The 21,797-nt window shown below is 39.3% G+C and overlaps 2 protein-coding genes across 20 annotated transcripts in view; one reads left to right on the top strand and one right to left on the bottom strand.

Moving 5' to 3' along the window:
- ABI1 (abl interactor 1) overlaps nt 1-9,180 on the top strand; it is a 119,653-nt gene extending 110,473 nt beyond the window's left edge. For all 16 annotated transcript variants that reach the window (XM_021670640.2, XM_021670639.2, XM_021670641.2 and 13 more), the window contains 2 exons: nt 3,775-3,960; nt 6,992-9,180. In XM_021670640.2, the coding sequence (XP_021526315.1) occupies nt 3,775-3,960; nt 6,992-7,167 (362 nt within the window). In that variant the 3' untranslated portion in view covers nt 7,168-9,180. The remainder of the gene's footprint in view (nt 1-3,774; nt 3,961-6,991) is intronic.
- The window catches only part of PDSS1 (decaprenyl diphosphate synthase subunit 1), a 60,215-nt gene continuing 46,002 nt past the window's right edge, over nt 7,585-21,797 (bottom strand). For all 4 annotated transcript variants that reach the window (XM_064368568.1, XM_064368566.1, XM_064368570.1 and 1 more), the window contains 4 exons: nt 18,777-18,857; nt 18,518-18,631; nt 12,669-12,749; nt 7,585-9,370 (listed from right to left, as the gene is read on the bottom strand). In XM_064368568.1, coding sequence (XP_064224638.1) covers nt 9,230-9,370; nt 12,669-12,749; nt 18,518-18,631; nt 18,777-18,857 — 417 coding nt within the window. In that variant the 3' untranslated portion in view covers nt 7,585-9,229. The remainder of the gene's footprint in view (nt 9,371-12,668; nt 12,750-18,517; nt 18,632-18,776; nt 18,858-21,797) is intronic.

Genomic DNA, 21,797 nt, shown 5'->3' with positions numbered 1-21,797 from the left:
GAGAAGCTAATCTTATCTTGAAAATAGGTGCAGATATGTTACTGAAACTGAAGAGCACGGTCTTCAGTTTTTTCTCTTTGTGTGCATGGTTACTGACACATAAATTTCAAAGCTGCAATTTTCTTATGTATTTACATGATCCTAAAACAGGAGATCTGATCTTTACATATTGTTAAGGAAAGAATAATCAAACACAAAAATTCAAATTGTATGGAAACTTTTAGCTTCTGATAGTTATTAGAATTAGAAAACATTTTTATTCTAATACATTTATCTAGATATAGATAGGTATACTGTGAGATTAAATTTAATATGAAATTGGGGCAGGTGTTTCCCTCTTAATTACAAAAAAATTTAGGGAAAGCTTTGTAGCCTCAGATTTTTGCACATAAACGATATTGAACAATGTAAAGGTTCATTGTTAGGATAAGATTGAATGGCCAAGAATAAGTAAATTACTTTCATGCTATCCATTTCAGGGTGAGTGATAAGCAATTTAGCATTCTTTTCACATTTGGCTACATGCAGGCCCACAACGATTGTTTCTGAATATGAAAATTTGTTAACTTTTTTAGATCTTCGTTTGAAGATCAGGGATTTTTTTTTTGGAAGTTATTTTGGATATATGGCTTTAATCAGAATAGACTAGTTTATATTACTGCCTGATTACTTCTGAAATTCCAGAAAATGTATAATCCTAACTGCATGATCACAGTGAATGTTATATAAAGTAAAAAAAAAAACACCACTATTACTGAATTATAATATGCTAGAATAGCTGTTGATGGCAATGTGGTCTATTTCTAATTTACTTCATTTTGACCATCACCCTGAAAATAAATCTCAGAATGGTTTGAACAAATGAGTAACCCACTTGCCTAGCCTATCCTCCAAGGGAGTATATTGTAGCCAATTCCAGTCTTCAGCCTTTGCTGACCCTGTTGTGTTATTCTCCCCATCCCCTCTCTTCTGCCAGTCAAATATTTGTGTATTCGATATATGTGCTAGGCTCTGGGAAGAAAACCAGCAGTTGAAGACAAAAGCCCATTCCTCCAGGAAATGTGTGATCCAATTGGCTTGTTATAAAATGTTGTTTTGTAATGGTGAAATTTCTGAGTGTAAGCCATCCTTACTATTAATATGTGTTTGAAAACCCTAATGTGTTCAAACATTTAAAAAGACATCAATAATCAGCCTGGGCAACACGGCAAGACCCTGTCTGTACAAAAAATAGAGAATTAGCCAGGCGTGGTGTCATGTGCCTGTAGTTCCAGCTACTAGGGAGACTGAGACTGGGGCATCATTTGAGTCCAGGACTACAAGGCTTCAGTGAGCCTTGATCACAGTACTGCACTCCAGCCTAGGAGTGCAAAAATAAATAAATAGAGTGCAAAAGTAAATAAATAAATGATGGATGGATGGATAGATAGATGTGAATCTTGCTTTTAAAAATAAGTGAGTAAGGATAAACTGCTGGTCCTTAATGCCGCAGAGTTTAAAAACAAAGCCAGTGTGAACTTTTGAACTGCCATATCACTAAAAATTATTAGGAAATAAAATAGCCATAATGAACACAGTTTTGTGGGTCCAAAGATTACTGACTAGCTGTTTGGTAACTCTTTTCCTTATATAGAAATCCAGTATTAGTGTGCATTATTCTAGACATGCGTGGTCTTTGCTAAAGAGGCTCTTGGTACTATATTAGTTCTTTATACCAAACACATAAACTTGGGTCAGTGATTCTCCTTGTGCCACACATTCTCTAACTTTATTTGATTTCTGTTTGCTTTGAAAGTATGTTAGGAAGATTGGTGATAAAATATGTATCAGCACTTTAAATGTTTTATGAAGTGCAAATTTTGTTTGTTCTTCTCTTAAATACCCAGTTTCTTATGGCACTCAAAGTGGGTGATCATGAATGATTGTAGCAGTTAGCCTATTAGTGTTTCATTTTAAGATATAAGCCTCTAAAAAAGTCAGCAGTGTGTTTACATCTCTCTGTGATTATGCAGAGAATTAGATTAACCAAGATTTCTGCCATAATTTGAAGATAAGACAATGTAGATTTATAATAGTTGGACATAAAGACAATTTAGTGAAAACATTAAACTAGTATGATAAATCAAGAGTAAATGCAAGCTACCCACATATATAATTTACACATTAAAGCAAACTAAGGATATGAACTATGGCTGTTTGATGTCAGGAGGGGTTCATACCCATTTTCTTCTCCTAAATATTAAAAGTTTTATAGAGGAAGTTATGGGCAAAGATAAGATGGATCTAGGAATGAGGCAGAAAAATTAATTGTAGACCCATTTGATAGCTATTAAAGTGAGCATTACCATACAGGATTTGTTTTCTAATAGCCCTTTCATCCCTCAAGAGGGGATAAAATAGGAATCACAGCATTGAAGTAGTTATAGAAATAGGGTCATTATCTGCAAATATTTTAAACCTGGAGCCCTTGGTTGTATTTTCAGCACATTATTCCAAGGAGAATAGAGTAAATGTTTAAACCTGTATGACAAATAGATTATGGCTGATTTCTTTGATCACATAAGTAGCCCCAGAAATTGGCATTTGATTTAGTATGTTTGTATTTTGAATTTCTCCCCTGCAGGAATTATATAATTCCTGTATCAATTTGTATGAAAACATCTTCATATGTCTTTTCAACTTAGAAATTTAATTTCTTAGAAGAAATTTGTGGATCAGAAATTTAAGTTAAGCATTAGTTGGGTTCCAGCTTTGAATTCTTTAAATATTGGGAGCATTTGTTAGCTGATACACTAGTTCATTGAACACAGCTTTAGCCTGACATTTTCCCATTTCCCTGTTTACACCTTTGACTATGTAAAGCACACACATATATACTGACCACGACCATCTAGAGTTTGAGGTATGAGTCATTTTTATTGTTTTGTTTAATATCAGTTCCTTTTTGTTTGTTTTTTTAATTACATCTTCAACACTTTATGTTTAAATCTTAATTGTTGATGTATTCTTAGAAAATTGAATCTTTAGGATTTAGGCTTTCCCTCATCCCGTGCTTATGTTTTACTAGCAGTAATGCAGAATTTTAGCTTACTTTCTACATTAAAAAACTGATTATGAATATAAACATTTTTGAAAATGTTCAGTTAGATTTTTCTACTGGTTGAGAATTCTTTTTAAAATTTTTCAACTTGTAAAATTTAAATAACAGAGTAGAAAATCTACACATAGAAGCAGACCTAATGCCACCGACTTTACTTTTCTCTCCATTGAAACAAACAATAATCAACAAATAAAAATCTGTCCACAGGAGATTTAATTTTTAGGGAACCAAAGCTGTTTCAAGCCAAAATCAGGGGCACGAATAGCACAATGAAAAGTGATCAAACCATTAATGTAATGTGACTCATATCATTTACTGCAGTACAAATGACAAAAGTGACATAGGTTTATTTTAGGTTGGTTGTTAACATTTGTCCTGATCTGAACCTTGGAATAAAGAAACTACTCCTATAATCCTTACAAAAAGAGGCATTGTCTCCTAACATCCTGCATTTATTAATTTGTAGTACTTTCAGATACCCTTATTTTAAGCTCATTTTGTTATTTTAAAATGATTGAGTAGCATAAACTTTAACACACCAAGCTTTTATTTCTAATCATTGCATGTTTTATTATAGTGCATGCTGTACTTAAGTTAGAGCTTTCTTAAATTCTATTAACTTAGAAATTTCCATTTAGATGAACTTTTGATTCAGATCATGTGAATCTTTTTAGTTGCTGATAGTCCAACTCCACCACCACCACCTCCACCAGATGACATTCCCATGTTTGATGACTCTCCACCTCCACCACCACCACCTCCTGTGGATTATGAAGATGAGGAGGCTGCAGTAGTTCAGTATAATGATCCTTATGCAGATGGGGATCCTGCTTGGGCCCCCAAGAATTATATTGAGAAAGGTAAGGTACAGTCATTGAATTGATGTGAAGGAAAATAACTGAATCATAAAAATTTAGAACTATAAAGAACATCTGGTCCAATGTTTCTCAACCTTTTATATTATTCCCAGTGTACAGGGGCATGTTTTCTTTGTATTTTAAATTAAAATTGCAGGTTTGCTTTCAAACTACATATGCGTTCAGCTGAAGATTAACTTGCTGGACTGTATTTTATAGATGAAACAGCTAAGGCACAAAAATGGAGTTATATGTAATTAGTAAAGATTTTTAAAGTTCTGTCAAGCTCTATTGATTAAAATAGAAATCTTTCATACCTAAATACAGATGGTGCCTGATTTATGATGGTTCAGTTTAGGAGCTTCTTCAACTTTATGATGGTACAAAAATGATATGCTGAATGTATGCGTCTCAACTTATGATTGTGCTTTGTCTGGTTAAACCTGTTATAAATAAAAAATGTAAGTTATAAGTTGAAAATGTACTTTCAATTTACAGTATTTTCCACTAAACAGTGGGTTTATTGGGACATAACCCAATCGGATGTAAGTGGAGGAACATCTGTCTTTAAAAATATATTGGTACTATCATGAGGAAAGCCTCAATTAAAGTTTCAGTTAGGTGATTTTATAAAAGAGAAGACAAATTACCAGGACTGTATTTTATGAAATTATGAACTGCTCTAAAGTCTAATTTACCTAGAGTATCCAATATTCACTATAATTATTTATTAAGAAATCTAGGTGGGGAAGAAACCTTGTTTCTAGAGTTTTTTTCATTCAGTTCTGTGCTATTTAAAATCTGTATTTCTTTCTGCAGAAGTGGGAATCAATTAAAAATAAAATCTGTATTTCTATAGAGTTCTGAAAAATTCTTGTGATTTAGTTGATGACTTTTGGTTGCCTTTGAAATATATTTCCTTCTATTGGCTTTAATTGGGTTAATGGACTTTAAGCAAGTAGCTGTAATTCTTTCGACCAGCAGCATTCTTTCCTGCCCAAGTTTTGTATATGTGGCAAAAGTAAATTTGTTTTCTTTTAATTCTTTTTCTTTTTGAGACGGTGTTTTGCTCTTGTTACCCAGACTGGAGTGCAATGGCGCGATCTCGGCTCACCGCAACTTCTCCTGCCTCAGCCTCCTGAGTAGCTGGGATTACAGGCACGCGCCACCATGCCCAGCTAAGTTTTTGTATTTTCAGTAGAGACAGGGTTTCACCATGTTGACCAGGATGGTCTCGATCTCCTTACCTTGTGATCCACCCACCTCGGCCTCCCAAAGTGCTGGGATTAAAGGCGTGAGCCACTGCGCCTGGCCTCTTTCTTTTTTTTTTTTTTTTTGGAGACAGAGTCTTACTCCATCACCAGGCGGCAGGCTGGAGTGCAGTGGCGCCATCTCGGCTCACTGCAACCTCTGCCTCCTGGGTTCAAGCAATTCTCCTGCCTCAGCCTCCCGAGTAGCTGGGACTAGAGGCGCACAACCCCGCACCCAGCTAATTTTTGTACTTTAGTGGAGACAGTGTTTCACTATGTTGGCCAGATGGTCTCGATCTCTTGACCTTGTGAGCCACCGCGCCAGGCCAATAATTTACATATTGTTAAGAAAGTCTTAAATATTCTACTTTAGATTCCCATATACCTTCAAACAGGTGTTATTACTTACGACGATGATAAACTTGAGTGGCCTTGAATCAAGATTTACCCATATTTGCTTATTTGGTAAAGCAAATTTATGAAAATGGGACCATATTTATATAAGTTGACAAATTTGGAATGATATATTGGTTAATATACTTGATCGAAGAGCAGGATTAAAAAGTATCTTCCCAAGTTGGAATAAGAATCCTAAACTAGGGGTGGGTACACTTTTTTGGGTACAAAGCCAGATAGTAAATATTTTAAACTTTGCTGGCTATACAGTCTCTGTCACAGCTACTCAGTCCTGCTGTGGTAGTGTAAAAGCAGACATAGACAATACATGAGTAAGTACACGTGGCCCTATTGCAATCAAACTTTATTTTCACAAAATGCGGTGGTTTGGATTTGTCCATGGGCCATTTTGTACATTTTAGATTGCTTTCTCTTTCTACAAGTTTGCAAAGGAACTGAATATAGGCTGAGCATCCCTATCTGAAAGTCCCAAATTTAAAATGCTCCAAAATCTGAAACTATTGAATGCCAACATGATGCCGCAAGTGAAAATTCCACACCTGACCTCATGTGATGGGTCACAGTCAAAATGCAGGCGAACAACAGTTGATTTAGTGTTCCCAGGGGAAGAATAAAATTACCTTCAGGCTATGTGTATGTGAAACAAAAATGAATTTTGTGTTTAGACTTGGGTCCCACCTCCAAGATACCTCATTATATGTATGTAAAATTCCAAATCTGAAAAAATTCCCAAATCCAAAGGAGTTTTGATCCCAGGCATTCCAGATAAGGGTTACTCAACCTGTATCTTGAACTGAAAAGAATCACAGATACCACAGAATTGCAAAGTTCTCTAAGTATTAATTAAAATCCTTTAAGAGTAAGTAAATATTCTTTTTAAGAAATCTGGGAGTAGTCCCACAAATTAGCATGGGTCCCTGAATAAGTAGGATGTGATTTACCTTCCAGTAACTGTGTATTTTCAAATTGGATAGCTTGGGTTGTTACCTGCTACTGAATGGCTATGCAGCTTTCTTTGCCTTGTAATTATCTTGAAAAGCTGTGCTTTGCATATGATAGGCACTTGGTAGATATTTGAATGAATTGAAACATCTAGTAAATTCTAAAATTCAGAGAGCTTTCTTAAAGAGATTGACAGAACCTATTGGCCTCTTCAGTCTAATCAGATTATCATTTGGCTCTAAGATTAAGCCAGTTATTTAAGTACATGGTTGGCCACTGACATATTGATAAATACAAGAATTAAGAATCTTCATAAAAATAGTCGGTTTTGCTGTGCTGTATATTTAATTGGCATTGTCTTAAAATTCAAGTAAATGTTGGATGTAGTGCACTCATCTGATATTTCAACTTTTTTTCCCCCATAGTTGTTGCAATATATGATTATACAAAAGACAAAGATGATGAGCTGTCATTTATGGAGGGTGCAATCATTTATGTTATAAAGAAGAATGATGATGGCTGGTATGAAGGAGTCTGCAATCGAGTGACTGGTTTGTTCCCTGGGAACTATGTTGAATCAATCATGCACTATACTGATTAATTTTTTTTTTTTTTTTTTTTTTTTTTTTGCTTTTAAAGTAGATTCTTATTACTCAGTCATACTGTGGGACTATTATGGTTAACAGACCTGTCTTAATATGTTTTAAAATGTGCCCATATTTTCAGGACATGCTGTTTTATTGGTAAATTGAATGTCTACCTGTAAGCATAAATCTTTGAGGCAGTTTGTATATTGCTAAATAGCAATTTATACAAGAAGCTGTCCATAACTGATTATGCTTATGTACTTACACATTTTTAACTTGATGACCAGCCTAAATATTCTGGGGAAGTGGGGCATAATATTTAACGAATCACGATTCAGATTGTACCATTACGTTTCAGTGCAGCATGGTTACTAACGCTATGTCAGACTAATATTAAAATCAGAAGATTTAAATGCTGGTGCTGGTCATACTTTTTGGGTTAGATTCTCTCATTTAAAAAAATACTGTTTGTTTCAAGCATGCATAAAAATTTATGTATTGAAATATACTTAAAAATTCCAAGATGCTTCCAATTTGTGTAATACTTACCTGGAGGACTCGTACTTAGGTGTCTTAAAATGAATTGAGTCTTCAGGGTCTCCATGTGAAGCAAAAAGAGAATTATCTGTAATGTTGTAATTTGTACCTAAGTTTTTTAATGAGTGAAATTTGCATTATAAATTTTTTCCATTCATAAATACATAAGTGAACCAAAGGTTTTTGTCCTTTCCTTCACTGGTTTGCTTTTAAAAAAAATAAAAGATAATGATTTATTGAAGAATTATGGTTCTATTTTCTCAATATATTAACTTGGAAAAAAATTTTAGCCTTATCTCAGTCTGTCCCAACAGCAATGTGATGGAGTTTTGCAGATTCAGAATCTGCAGTGGTATTTACGAGTCAGTCTACTGAGTTCCTTTTTTAAAGAATCTTTTGAAGCTAAGAAAACATGTCAAATTGTGTGAATTCATTCTGTAGGTAAAATTCTTAAGGATTGCCATGTCCTTCAGTTTTACAGTGCACTGTTGTATGCTGGTTCAATGAAAGCAAATTTAAAAAGTACCTTTTACATATTGTAAAAGTGGATGCAGTTGATTTGTGAATAGGCACTATTGAATCCATTACCTGGCACTAGCAACATTAGAATTTTAAAATTGGGAAAGAAGGTGGGTCATGTATTAATCATCAGTGAACAGAGATTTACCTAACCAACAGACTTGTACTGTCTTTTGACGTGATCGAAATGCAACACATGCACTTTGTGTGTCTCCTCGTAAGGGAGGGTTGAGGGATGTTTTCTCTTCCTATCATCTATCTTGTGTATAATTCTATATTGTCTAGGATATTAAAGTAGAACACTCAAGTGTGGGTTTGTGTTACTGAGGATTTGTTTGGCATTCAAATTACCGTTATATACTGGACGTTACAGACTTTTAACAGCATAGTGAATGGTAAGAATAGTGCAAAACATTTCGGAAAATTAAAGATCATTATTGCTATCAAATCAATGTGACTATTATCATGTGCATTTTGCCTGTTAATTTTAAACAAAGTGTCATTAGTGATCAGGTAGCTACCTTCTACTTTTCAAGTGGATTGTTCTCTTAATTTGTATATAACCTACTGTCTAAATTTTATGTACAGTCTTTTATAATAAACCATTCTCCTATATGAAATTTTGGATACTGTTAAAATATAACTCGTGGACTTCAATGCAGACTTCACATTTTTCTGACCTTTATTCCTATAGTAAATCAAGACAAACCATTGAATTTTATCATTTATTTGTGTAATGGCCTTACATGTGGATATTAACAGTGTAAACAATACCACATATAACCATCAAGATACCTCGATTAGAATTTATAGGACTAGAATGACAGATTCGGATGGTTTAATTACATTTAAAAAGTTTTCTGAAAAAACTTTTGCAATAAAAAAAATAAACTGCCCATCAATAAGTGATATCTTTTAAAATGATTTTTGGTTATCTGCACATGAAGCAAACAGTGTATTCCATAAAATTCTTTAGGCACAGTCTGGTAAGATAGCTGCCAGAAAGAACAGGAAGAGCTGTCATTTATCTCTTGTGAGTACAATTTCTGAAAGTTGAATGAGGGCATCTCTTTCTGGGGATGGTCGAAGTTTACTGATCTCTCTTATTGCTTCATGGCAGTACTGCTGGGCGAGGTAGGTTGTTTGTTGCACACCATCACTCTACGAGATACAGAACAAAACAGATGCCTGTCACTGACTGAATTTCTGCTATAAGAAATTAACACATAGTTTTGAGATTAGATGAGATGAGGGTTAGTTAACAGTCAAACTGCATCTCCAGTGTTCATTGCCTGACTCATAGTCCTAGCATAGCTTTTTTTTTCATATAGAAGCAAATTTTTATTCTATTAGCATGCGAAGCACCTAGCTCATCAATATTACGTAGTCATCCATTTCCCCCTAATTTTTACTTAAGTATTAGTTTCTTAAAAGTTCTACACATACAAAATATCTTTATACAAAATTTTTAAGTGAAAAAAAAAGTAAAACTTTTACTTAAGAAATAAAGAACAAAGCCATAAAATGAAAGTACAGAGGGTTTATGATGAAAATCAAGTTCCTTTCTTCCAAAGGCACTCACTTTATCCATTAGTTTTTCTTTTTTTTGAGACAGGGTCTTACTCTGTCACCCAAGCTGGAGTGCATGGCGGGATCTCGGCTCACTGCAACCTCCACCTCCTGGGTTCAAGCAATTCTCCTGCCTCAGCCTCCCAAGTAGCTGGGACTACAGGTGCATGCCACCACGCCTGGCTAATTTTTGTATTTTTAGTAGAGACGGGGTTTTGCCATGTTGGCCAGGCTGGTCTCAAACTCCTGACCTCATGATCTCCACCTTCCTCAACCTCCCAAAAGTGCTGGGATTACAGGCGTAAAGCCACAGTGCCCAGCCTAGTTTTTATTTCTTAACAAGTTTAGTTATTATCTGTTACCTTTTTGTTAAGATGAGGATTTAGCCCACCCATACTGTGCCTCCTAATTTGATCATTCGCTGCTGTCTTTATTTTGTTGAATACTTCTGTTAGGTAGTGTCAACCTCTGATTTTATCTTGTATACCAGTGCTCCTGTCCTTCCTCTAACCACACCGGTACACTATAGATACACATTCTATTCTGTAACCATGTTTTAAAATATTGGTTCTCTCTAAAAGCCAAATACTAATAAAGTATCATTTCTATGGTGTAAAAATATTTACTGCAGAATCAAGTTATACTATAATTCTATTTCTTTCTCCATGGCTCATGATCCCTCTGTCATTATTTCTTTTTAATATGTTTTTTGAGACAGAGTCTCTTGCCCAGGCTGGAGTGCAGTGGCATGATCCTGGCTCACTGCAACCTCTGCTTCCCGAGTTCAAGGAATTCTTGTGCCTCAGCCTCCCAAGTAGCTGGGATTACAGCCATGTGCTACCACGCTCTGCTAATGCTTGGCTTTTTAGTAGAGATGGGGTTTTACCATGTTGGCCAGGCTGATCTCAAACCCCTGACCTCAAGTGATCTACCTTGGCCTCCCAAAGTGCGGAGATTACAGGCGTGAGCCACTGGCCCGGCCCCCTCTGTCATTAAGAATAGAATATTCCTAACACTGTGGTTGAAAGACCTCTGATTTTCTATACCAGTTGCTTAAAACATGACACATTTTAGTTTGCTGTGCCTTTTTGTAGAGAAGCCTGCCTTCTCTGTGTTTTCCACACATTTTGCTGAAGTACATCTGCAAATAACCTACCCAGAAAGTGTTCATGGGAAGTCAACTTTTTAGTCCTGATGTGTAGTGACTTTCTTTTGCCTTCAGATTTAATGGATCCTAGGTTTATAATGTTTCATCCTTATTTGGAAGACCTTGCTCCACTGCCTTTCAGCATCCAGTATTTTTGCCATTCACTGAGCCAGTTTTGACACCTATTCCTTGCAGAGAGGACAACTTTTTTATTTTCTTCCTGAAGTACTTGTTACATGATGGTACCGGTCCTCTTAGCTCTTATTTTTCACTTTTCCCCCTTTCTGTTTACACTTGGGAAGATTTCCTCAATTCCACATTGTAGCCCTGTGGAGTTCGCTCCTCACAGTCATTTTCAGTTTCTTAGAGCCTGCTCTCACTCATTTAAAAAGTATGATCCGGACTTGTTTTGTGAATGCGGTATCTTTTTGGATCCTCTTATTTATGTTTTTCCCGAGTTTTTTTTCTTGTTGTTATTTTGGTCTCATTCTTTTGTAATCTTGAGTTGTCTATTCACATTTAATGAGGGAATAGGGACTAGAAGCTCCGTGGGTAAACAGGGAGCTAGAATTTTGGAGAACATGTTTAGAGAACATTCCCGTGAATTTTTTTTTTCTCTAAATGCATTTCTGGCTGGGACTGCTGGAACTCTGCTATTTTCCATTGGTGCTACAATTAATTTCCCGCTTTTCAGTTCCACTTCTCACTCCAGCCCTCAATAATATACTATTATTTCCGAAGCCAGAACCTCTCCCAGGGCTACTGACTTCTTTATCAGCTATAGCTCGCTCCCATAGTTTTTAACAGTACTTTCAAACCATTCTCCAAAAACTGCAGTAACGCAAAATACAAGGCTTAACAGTACAGTCAGTTAAAAGAGAAAAATAACCTTTTAGGGGCTGGAGGTTGCTTTTTCAAATCTTTTAAAAGTCTGAAAGGTAATTATCTGGAAGTCTTTCAAGTACTGTACTAAGTATAGATACCACACCACAGTTGTTTTGTAACAATTGTTTGCTCCCTCCATCTCATCCAGTAGATCTGCTGGCTGCAAATGACAGTGAACTTGGAAATGGCTCATTCTCAAAAGAGTCAGTCACCAAAACTCAAGTCATGCAAAGAGATCTGGCTTCCACAGAAAAGTTCTGAAGATACGTGGCAATATATTTGAAACCAGCCACTAGCTCCTGAACAGGGTTAAACCATTCTTCCTTTAGAAGAAAAACATTTATATAAATGTATATTTGCCTAAGTTGGTTTAACTTTTTTGAATGGTCATTTTAGTAGCACTTTTATAACAGTCACATAGGATGGACTAGGAAAGCCCAATTATGAGTAGACTATTGCAGCAGTCCAGCTGCAGCCCACATGGGGACATGGATGAGGCTGGAGCCAAGGCTGGGTGATTGGCGGCCCAGTGATTCTGTTGATGGATACACAGGGAGGGCTAGCTCCACACCACTGGGCTTCAAAACCCTAACAGTTCACCAGAATCACTTAGGTACCTTACATTAATGTCTAAGCCTTACCCAAGACCAGTTAAAATCTTTCATAAGTAATCTAGAAAAGAAATGAAAATTAATAAAAAATCAGAAAACTGAGTTTTCCCTTCATGTTTTTTTCATATCAAGAGTTGACCAGTCTTGTATTCTGTAATTTAATTTTTAGTTTAAATGTAACATTTTTGGATTAAAGGACTTTGCCATGTTGTTCCTGCTGCTGCCTTGCTTTTAAAAATAGTCTTACCTGTAATACATACTGTCTCGCTCTGTCCACGTCTCCCGGCAAACTGAACCGTCTCATGATCATAGCATTCATTTCTGGGAACTAACCAAAAAGAACATTTATTTATTTCTCTTGGGAGAAACAGGTGTTCTAACACTAGTTTGTAACAATAGGAAATAACAAGAAACAACAAAAATGTAATTAAATGTCTCAGTGATGTGGGGGAGCAATAAACTGTGGCAACAAAAGCTAAGAGACGTCCGGTCTGTGCCTAGGCACTGCGGTAAGTGTACAGGAGGAGACATTAGTCCTTGTTTATTCTGACGTTTTATCCTAGTCCAACATTGAGTAAGAGAGGCAGGAGGAATAAAGTACATCTCTAAAACAACATGGTTCTGGCTGAACATGGTGGCTCACTCCTGTAATCCCAGGATTTGAGGAGGCCGAGGCAGGTGGATCACCTCAGGTCAGGAGTTTGAGACCAGCCTAACATGGTAAAACCCCATTTCTATTAAAAATACAAAAAATTAGCTGGGTGTGGTGGCGCGCGCCTGTAATCCTAGCTACTCAGGAGGTTGAGGCAGGAGAATCACTCGAACCTGGGAGGTGGAGGTTGTAGTGAGCCGAGATTGTGCCATTGTACTCCAGCTTAGGCGACAAGAGTGAAACTCCATCTCAAAACAACAACAAAATCCAACGTGGTTCTTAAACTTTAGATCGTATCATTCCTAATGCCTGTACTGCCTGTGGGGCCTCCCTCAGTTTCTGATTTAGTAGGGTTGGAGCTTAGGCATGCAGTTCTAACAGATTCCCAGGTGACACCAGTATCTCTGATCTCTGCCAACATTTTGAGAGCCACTGGCCTAGGATGAGGATAGGAACTGGGCATTCTACTCTAAGTACTAAATTGAGGGCCAATTGTAAGCTACTGAGTTTTCTGAGCTGAGAGCTTTATGTGCAGAGCTCTGCCTTAAGCAGTGTGTACAGTGGATTTGAACAGTGGTGCATAACACTGACTGCATACTGGGATCAACTGGGGAGATTTTTCTTTTCTCCTGAGACAGAGCCTTGCTCTGTCACCCAGGCTGGAGTGCAGTGGCATAATTTCAGCTTACTGCAACCTCAGCCTCCCAGGTTCAAGTGATTCTCTACCTCGGCCTCCCTAGTAGCTGGGACTACAGATGCATGCCACCATGCCAGGCTAATTTTGTATTTTTAGTAGAGATAGGGTTTTGCCATGTTGGCCAGGCTGGTCTCAAACTCCTGACCTCAGGTGATCTGCCCACCTCAGCCTCCTAAAGTGCTGGGATTACGGGTGTGAGCTAGTGCACCTGACCTGGGGAGGTTTAAATACAGTTGCCTAGATCCTGTTCCCAGAGATTTTGGTTATATTGGCTTGGGGTTTAGCCTGGGCACCAGGACTTTCAACCCCCTCCCCCTCCCCCTCCCCCTGGTATTTTTAATGTGCAGCCAAGGTGAACAAACAGGTTACTGTAGTAGGTTATAAAAAAAGAGGCTTGAATTAAGTTGACAGCAACAGGGAAAAAAATAGGTAAAAAAGAAATTGAAGGTAAAGTCTATATTCTATAATACTTAGGAACTATTTAAACTGTCACCATCAACAGAATACAAAAGCCAGCACACCAAATCACTTCATTTCCTAGATCCGAGCTCTAGTCTTGGTTTGGCCACCAGCTGCCACAGCTGAGTGACTTCCTTAGTCCCTGGGGTCTTAGGCTCCTCATCTCCATGACCTCGCCCTTGAGCTCTAAGATGTCAGAGTGTTTGGTCTTGGCCACGTCAGTGCTTAGAGCAGCTGCCAGGTTTTCCCTGGCAGTGAACCTGAAGGATGAAATAAGTTGTCTTGTAACCATGACCAAGGTATTAGTAATCCTAGAAGAAAAAATAGGGCATACATAGAAAAGCCTCAGGCAATTGATCGCCGACGAAGATTGTTCTTTTCAGACCAAAATGTGTGTCAGAACAAAGCTCTAAATATGTAGAGACTGCTAACGTCCTTACAGAACTTATAGAGCCAGCAACTGGTTAGTTCTTATAAAAACCAGTAATTTCCTTTAGTTACTGGTCTTTTAAGAAGAAAACAAGCTACTAGAAAGAAATTGGGGAAGTCCCAATCAACTTTTTTAGTAAAAAAGCCAAATCAAGTAGGTTTTAGTTTTATTTTTTGAGAGTTGTTCTGTTGCCCAGGCTGGAGTGCATTAAACTTGTAGGTTCAAGTGATTCTCCCACCTCAGCCTCCCAAGTAGCTGGGACTACAGGCATGCACCTGACTAATTTGTAAATTTTTTATAGACATGGGGTCTTGCCTTGTTGCCTAGGCTGGTGTCAAACTCCTGGCCTCAAGTGATCCTCTTGCCTGGGCCTCCCAGAGTGCTGGGATTATGGGCATGAGCCACCACACACAGCCTGTTTTTTTAATACCATATACCAATACTGGATATCTAGAAGGTTTTATCATTAACACTGATGTGATCCTCTCCTAGACATCTGGTGACATGACCTTGTTTATGATGTATAAGCTTTTTCTACAGTACCAGCAAGTGTAGGAAGATGTGCTGATTGGGTGGTTTTCTCTGATGCTTTTACTATAAAAAGCATTGAGAAAGCAAAATTGGAAAAAATATTTCCATTGAGTGACTACATCCTTCCTTCCAAACATGTCGTGTGTGCAATTTTAATATGCAAATAATCAAACTCTTCCCAGGCACTCCCCAGGCCCCTTAATGTGTATGTGGAAAAGAAATGAAACACAGCAGGAGGAATAGTTGCCTGCAGATTTAGTGAGAAATAAAAATTGTTTGCTCAGGTGCCGCTTTTAAGAGTAGGAAAACCACCTGTGGATAAATCATGTTATAAGTGTGAAATCCATCCATAAACTAGACTACCAAGGTGATCCGTAAATGAGTTTATCCAAACAAAACTTGGGTAACTCAGGCACCAACTAGTCACCACGATAGCATAAGGCCTGTGCAGCTGGTGCAGGGGCTGGTAATGGCATTTGGAAACGTGGCTACAGCCTGACATTTAGGTCTAGTGACTTATCAAATAAGGAAGAGAAACAGAAGAAAGATTTTTTTTAAAGAGATACTTGAAAAGCAATATAGTCTCACCAGAGAAAGGAAAACACCTCCATTTTGTTTCTGAAGCTTTCAAAAATCCAATTAACATGGAGTTTTGTTCTTAAAGAAAATATGTACACATACGTGCATGGAAGGACACTGTCATCCTTTCATCCCCGGACTTCTCCAGAAATCCCCAAAACTCTTAAATCCTCTGAACCAACTATTATCAGGAAACCCCTTAAGAGAGATGTTAAAAATAAAGGAATTCCAAAGAGAGGGAGTCTGTCAGGTGCTGGGTGGAGCAAACTCCATGACAACCCGCCATGGCAAGTTAAAAAAGGAAACGGTGGTTTCCCCAGAATGCTTGTCCTGGTCCAGTATTCACAAATGGAAAAGTGCAAAGACTATCTCATCAGCAAACAAAACTCACCTACCAAAGGGAAAGGATTCCAGACACCTCAGAACTACTCCACTAAGCAGGTACATTGTTCACAATAAAGAAGACATGACACAGAGATGATGCTGGGAGTATCATCAGTGCCGGGGGAGTTAGTTACCTGCCCTGTGGGAAGGCCTGCTGCGTGTCACAGCTACTAGCTTCTCAGCATTACCAGTGGTAATAACACTATGTAAGATATAAGAAACGAATACTGGTCTTAGACTTGTTCAGTTCCCTGCTGTGCCATTTACTAGATGTTTAATTTTGGCAAGGTTTGAGCGTCAGTGTTTTATTTGTAGGATAGCCACCATCGTATCTACCACAAAGAGGAGTTGTGAGATTAGAGATAATGTATGAAAGGATCCTTTGTAAACTAAAAACACATTTTCATTAAGTGGAGAAACTGCACATTCTTATGTTATTTTTGGAACTTGTTTTTACCCAGAATTAATTTTAGTCCCATAAATCTTTTGACACATTTCTTGCTAAGAATCTCTTGTTTGACAGTGTATTCCACAACAGAGCTGAACCTTGCTGTTTTGTTAGAATACAACTTACAAATACTTATTTGGCTAACTGCTGGCCCATGTGTCACAGGAGAGAAACATCAGTCTACTTTTGAAATGAGTCCTGTCCAGAGTCGCTTCCTGCTCGGACTCATTCTGTGTTCCCTTTTCTGAGGCTGCAACGTGCCTTCTTTTAAACTCACTGCCTTATGAGCAGATGAGAACAGTGCTGTCTGGTGAGCGTGAGTAGGCGCCTCATGACTGGGATTTCCCAGTGAAGCACACAAACTGTAGCTTGGGGCACAGTAATCTTTCTTTCTTCCTTTTTTTTTTTTTTTAAACCCAGCATTTTTCAATCTCTTGTAGATTACTCACAGATACTATGTAGGAAAGTAATGTTTGCAGTTGTATAGGTGGTAGCCAACGACTCATTTTTGTAATCCCCAGCATAGCATCTTCAGGGCTCAAATGTTCCTCACTCATGCCTTAATGTACAAAAGGGGGTTTTATAAATTTTTGTTAAAAGTGGGCACATGTATTATGCTCCTTGATTTTGGGCTGGCAAGTAAGTCTCATTGGGAGAAAGGACCTATGTATGGCACACCTTTCCCTTCTTCCCTCAGCCTCCAGAGTTTGAGAGGATGGAAGCCTTATAATTATGAGGGCAGGTGTTCCTACAAAGCACCCCAACATCTCCATTCATAGCCCTTATTCCTCCAGTCACTGCTGTCCACTAGCAAGTCACCAAAGTAGCCTGGCCCAGCCACCCAGGACGTCGGCCTCCCCTGGTAAGAATCACGCTGCCAGTGGCTGTGCTAGATAGTGAGTGAAAGATAACCTTTCCTCTCCAATCAGAAACCCACCAAAAGCAAGGGCCGTGGTTTCTGTATCACAGTGGAATCATTGATTTCTATGGAGGACATGATTGACCTTTGTAAATGTGAAGACAGAAGAGAGGCAAAATCTCTGAAAGACCAAAAGTTACTATAATTTTAGACCAAAGAGCTAATGTTTAATTTCATGGCACAGTGATGAACATGTTACTGCTTTGCTACATGACAAATTAAATACTGAGATGAAAATCTATTAACAAGATGTCCCAGCACCAGCTAATGTCTCACTTATTTCAAGTAACATTCAGTACAGCCAAAGCCACGTGGCCAGCGTCTGGCGGAGGCTGTGAGGATGTCTGCTTTGTCAGTTGTGGGAACATCTTTGAAGCTTCCTAAGCCTTTCATTCACATTAAAGGGGGACGCGAGGGCAGCTGTACCGAGACCTCCCAGTCCCTTAATCTGGAGGAAGAAGGAACTCTGGGTCTGCCGCACTTCAACTGAATTCTTGAAATTTGAGGCAATGGCCTAACTTCTAAGGCCTCTCTCAGAGCAGCATAATCTCATTACACTTCTAGAACTAGAGAATTTCTTATGCCCTTGATACTTCCTGTGCCTTTTTAAGGGGCTCTGAGGACCACCAAAGTCCAGTCCTATAATCAAGATGTGGAAACCATTCACCTTGCCGTGCCCAAGATATATGGAAATAATCATGATGCTACCTCAAATGCCTACAGCACACCACAAGACACAAAGACCTTAAATAGGATCTTAGCTAAACCTCAAAATCACCCTGGGAGGAAGGTGGCCATCTTCTCAATTTTACAGATGGGGAAATGGGCTCAGCAAGGTGAAACGACCAGCCCCAACATCTCACTCAGAGCCAGGATCAAATGCAGACCTGCGATCTCTAATCTGAATGCCATCCCATCCACTGTGCCACGGGACATCATTTCTGTGGGGCTATCCAGTGACGCGTCAGAGGGAGTCTGTAAAACCTATAAAACCTACCTGCTGACAGGCAAACAGGACAGGACCAGTGGCTAACCCGAGCTTCAGATCAGCTGATGTTGGTTTGCCCATCTGGTCAGAACATGAGGTGAAGTCCAGTACATCATCTATTAGCTGGCAAAAGGAAAAATGGGATGTAAGGAGCACCGCCATGCCAACATCGCTGCCATCATTCTTACTATTTTCACAATTACACACTAGGGGAGAATGTTGACTGTATCACTATACCACCATTCTTAGAAATAAAAAGCACACCAACCTGAAAAGCTATTCCTATATTTTTCCCGTACTGATAGGCGATCTCATGCACCACTGGGTCAGGGCATCCTAGAACAGAGACCTGAAACAGAAGCAACATTCTGAGATAAGCTGCTTCCAGGTAGCAACAAAGTAGCCGATCCCTGGATGAAGAAATCATGTGTGTATGCCTTTAAATAAGAAGAAGCGGGGCTGGATTATGCACATTCGGGAGACACTGACATCAGAAGGACACCAAGTATGTACAGAATCACATTTCCAATCGAAGAATTTCAGTCTGAGTGTGTTGTTAAATTCTAAGAAAATTATCGTTCCACAGCCCCTACCTTCAGACAGCATAAGCAGCCTTTCCCACTGCTTAGGAAAAACTGAGCTACAACTGGACTAGTTCTGCTGGTAATATGCTAAGTAAACCCTACTGACTGCAAAAGAAACAGACCCCAATCTGTGAAATACTGACTTCTAGCCCTCAGCAAACTAGCCCAATTACTACTGCTGGCTTTAGTAACCTGTCAATGTATCCCTCATTTCAGGAATAGATACTAATGTAGTCACACACGATGCTGCCACACATTTCCCCATCTGTAGTCCTTTCTTTTCATCTTTGGTAATTTCATGTTTCTGAATGCAGTTATTTCTTAGTACGTCCATAAAAATAGTCTCAACCCTCCTGCTTCGGACACAGACATCATTCTTTCATTATCAGAAGGAAATTCACTGGTCCCAGTTTCCCCATTTCTCTCAAAAGAAGTAACTATATAAAAACCCTTTTCCCTCCTTTCAGTGGGGGAGAAATAGAACTTCTGAAAGTCTTTTTAAAACTCCAAAAAGCTAGCTGGCTTCAGCCGCTGAAGTACGTTTCCCAGTGCCCTCTAGGCATGTTAAGCAGGCCCAGCCACATTTTCAGAAAACAAAGCCTGGGTAAAACCAACGGGGGGAGGGGAGAGACGGTCTGTGTTCTGCTGGAGAGGAAGTGTCTCTGTTGACTCTCCATGAGAAAGCCAGCTGGCGCGCTGCACAGTTGTCTTTCTGTCAGGCTGGTGGATGCCAGGAAGCCCTGTCCCCTGACCTTTGGCGCTGCCTCTGTGGCTCTCCGGTCAGCGATGCACTTTGCTCAGGCGTCAGTGTGGTACAGCGCCGCAGGCTCTGCAGTGAGACTGTGGGGCTGCATTCGTGCCCATGTGACCTTGGCATGTTACTGAATCTCTCTTGGCTTCAGTTTCCTCATCTGTATGATGTAGAAATCACAAGCACTTACCTTGTGGGGCTGCTGTGAGAAACAGATGTGATGCTGCATTTAAGCCCTCAGTGCAGTGCCTGGCGCCTGGTTAGAATGCAATGTATGTTTGCTATTATCATTATTATCATCTCTTTTTAGAAATAGGGTCTCACTCAGTTGCCCAGGCTGGGGTGCAGTGGTGCAATCACAGCTCACTGTAACACTGAACTCCAGGCTCAAGGGTTCCTTCCGCCTCAGTCTCCTGAGTAGCTGGGACTACAGGCACGTACTACCACACCTACCTAATTTTTAATTTTTTCGTAGAGATGGAGTCTCCCATGTTGTCTAGCTGGCCTTAAACTCTTGGGCTTGTGATCCTCCCATCTCCGCCTCTCAAAGCGTTGGAATTACCAGGCTATGAGCCACCGCACCCGGCTGTTTGCCATTAGTCTGAATAATCCTCCTCCTCCTCCACTGGAACCAGAAACAGGAGCCTTGGCATTGTCAATGCATCTCTGCCAACTAAAGCCAGATCACATCATGTCTGCAGCCTGAGAATGCTTTTCACCAACTTAATGAAGTCTGTTGACTATGTAGCGCTTGGCCAGAAGTACATGATAAAATTGCATGCACCATAAAAGGTCAGGTGGCCACTGACTCGAGTGAACAATAAGCTCATAACTGCTTTCAACAGCAAATACCTTCCCACAAACAGGGTGCCTGCTTGTGGGAAGGTGTTTGCTGTTGAAAGTAGTTATGAGCGTGTTGTTCACTCTTTTCAACTGAAGAGTCTGGGAGACCACGTGGGGGACAATTCAGAAACGGAGAGAAGCTAAGATATCCATCAACTTGGCCAAAAGGGGAGCATGGGCAGCCTGGGATGTGCTGAGCTCAGAACAGAATGATACTGGGGTCAAGATACTCCTAGGTAGAAGTAACTGATAGTGAAGCAATCTCCTGTAGTGAGATTAATGCTGTTTCCTCAACCCGAAGCCACAGATAGTATAAACTTTCTTCCTGAAAAATGAAAGATTTTCTAAAAATCTTATTATTATTTTTTTTTGGAGACAGTCTTGCTCTGTCACCCATGCTGGAGTGCAGTGGCACGATGTGGGCTCACTGTAATCGCCACCTCCCTGGTTCAAGCAGTTCTCCTGCCTCAGCTTCCATATGCCACCACACCCAGCTAATTTTTGTATTTTTAGTAGAGATGAGGTTTTACCATGTTGGCCAGGCTGATTTCCAACTCCTGACCTCAGGTAATCCTCTTGCCTTGGCCTCCCAAAGTGCTGGGATTACAGGTGTGAGCCACCACGCCCTGGCCTAAAAATCTATTTCTAAACATCTTAATGGATTAAAATGTGTGGAGCACATTTGTATGATTTGAGCTAAACCTCACAATACCCCACAAATATGGATTATGTGGTTGGTGATGATAAAAGCCAACAATTCCTGAGCACCCACTATGTGCCAGGCGCTGTTCTACAAGTTCTCCCATTTTAAGTCACTTACGAGGTTCAAGAAACAGGCACAGAGGGTACCAGGCATTACATAGCTCCGACATGCTGGAACCTGAATTTCATCCCAGAGAGTCTGGCTTCAGACACTGTTCTCTTCATCACTTAGCTGTGCTGCGTCTATGCTGGGTAAAGAAACGGAAGCTCCAAGAGGTCAAGGAATGTGTCCAAGTAAGCACAAAGCTGCAGTCTGCCTGCACCGGCCCCTCCGTGTCCACACGTGCCGACACAGAAAGAGCTTACTTAGTGGGCAGCCAGCGTCTGCCTGACATATGGCGAAGGTCAT

This window comes from Aotus nancymaae, unplaced genomic scaffold, assembly GCF_030222135.1.
Source record: "Aotus nancymaae isolate 86718 unplaced genomic scaffold, 86718_ANA_hifiasm-v0.15.2.pri h1tg000077l, whole genome shotgun sequence".
NCBI classification, from domain to species: domain Eukaryota; kingdom Metazoa; phylum Chordata; class Mammalia; order Primates; family Aotidae; genus Aotus; species Aotus nancymaae.
Note: the sequence above shows the minus strand (reverse complement) of the source record. Positions and strands in the feature narration are given on the sequence as shown.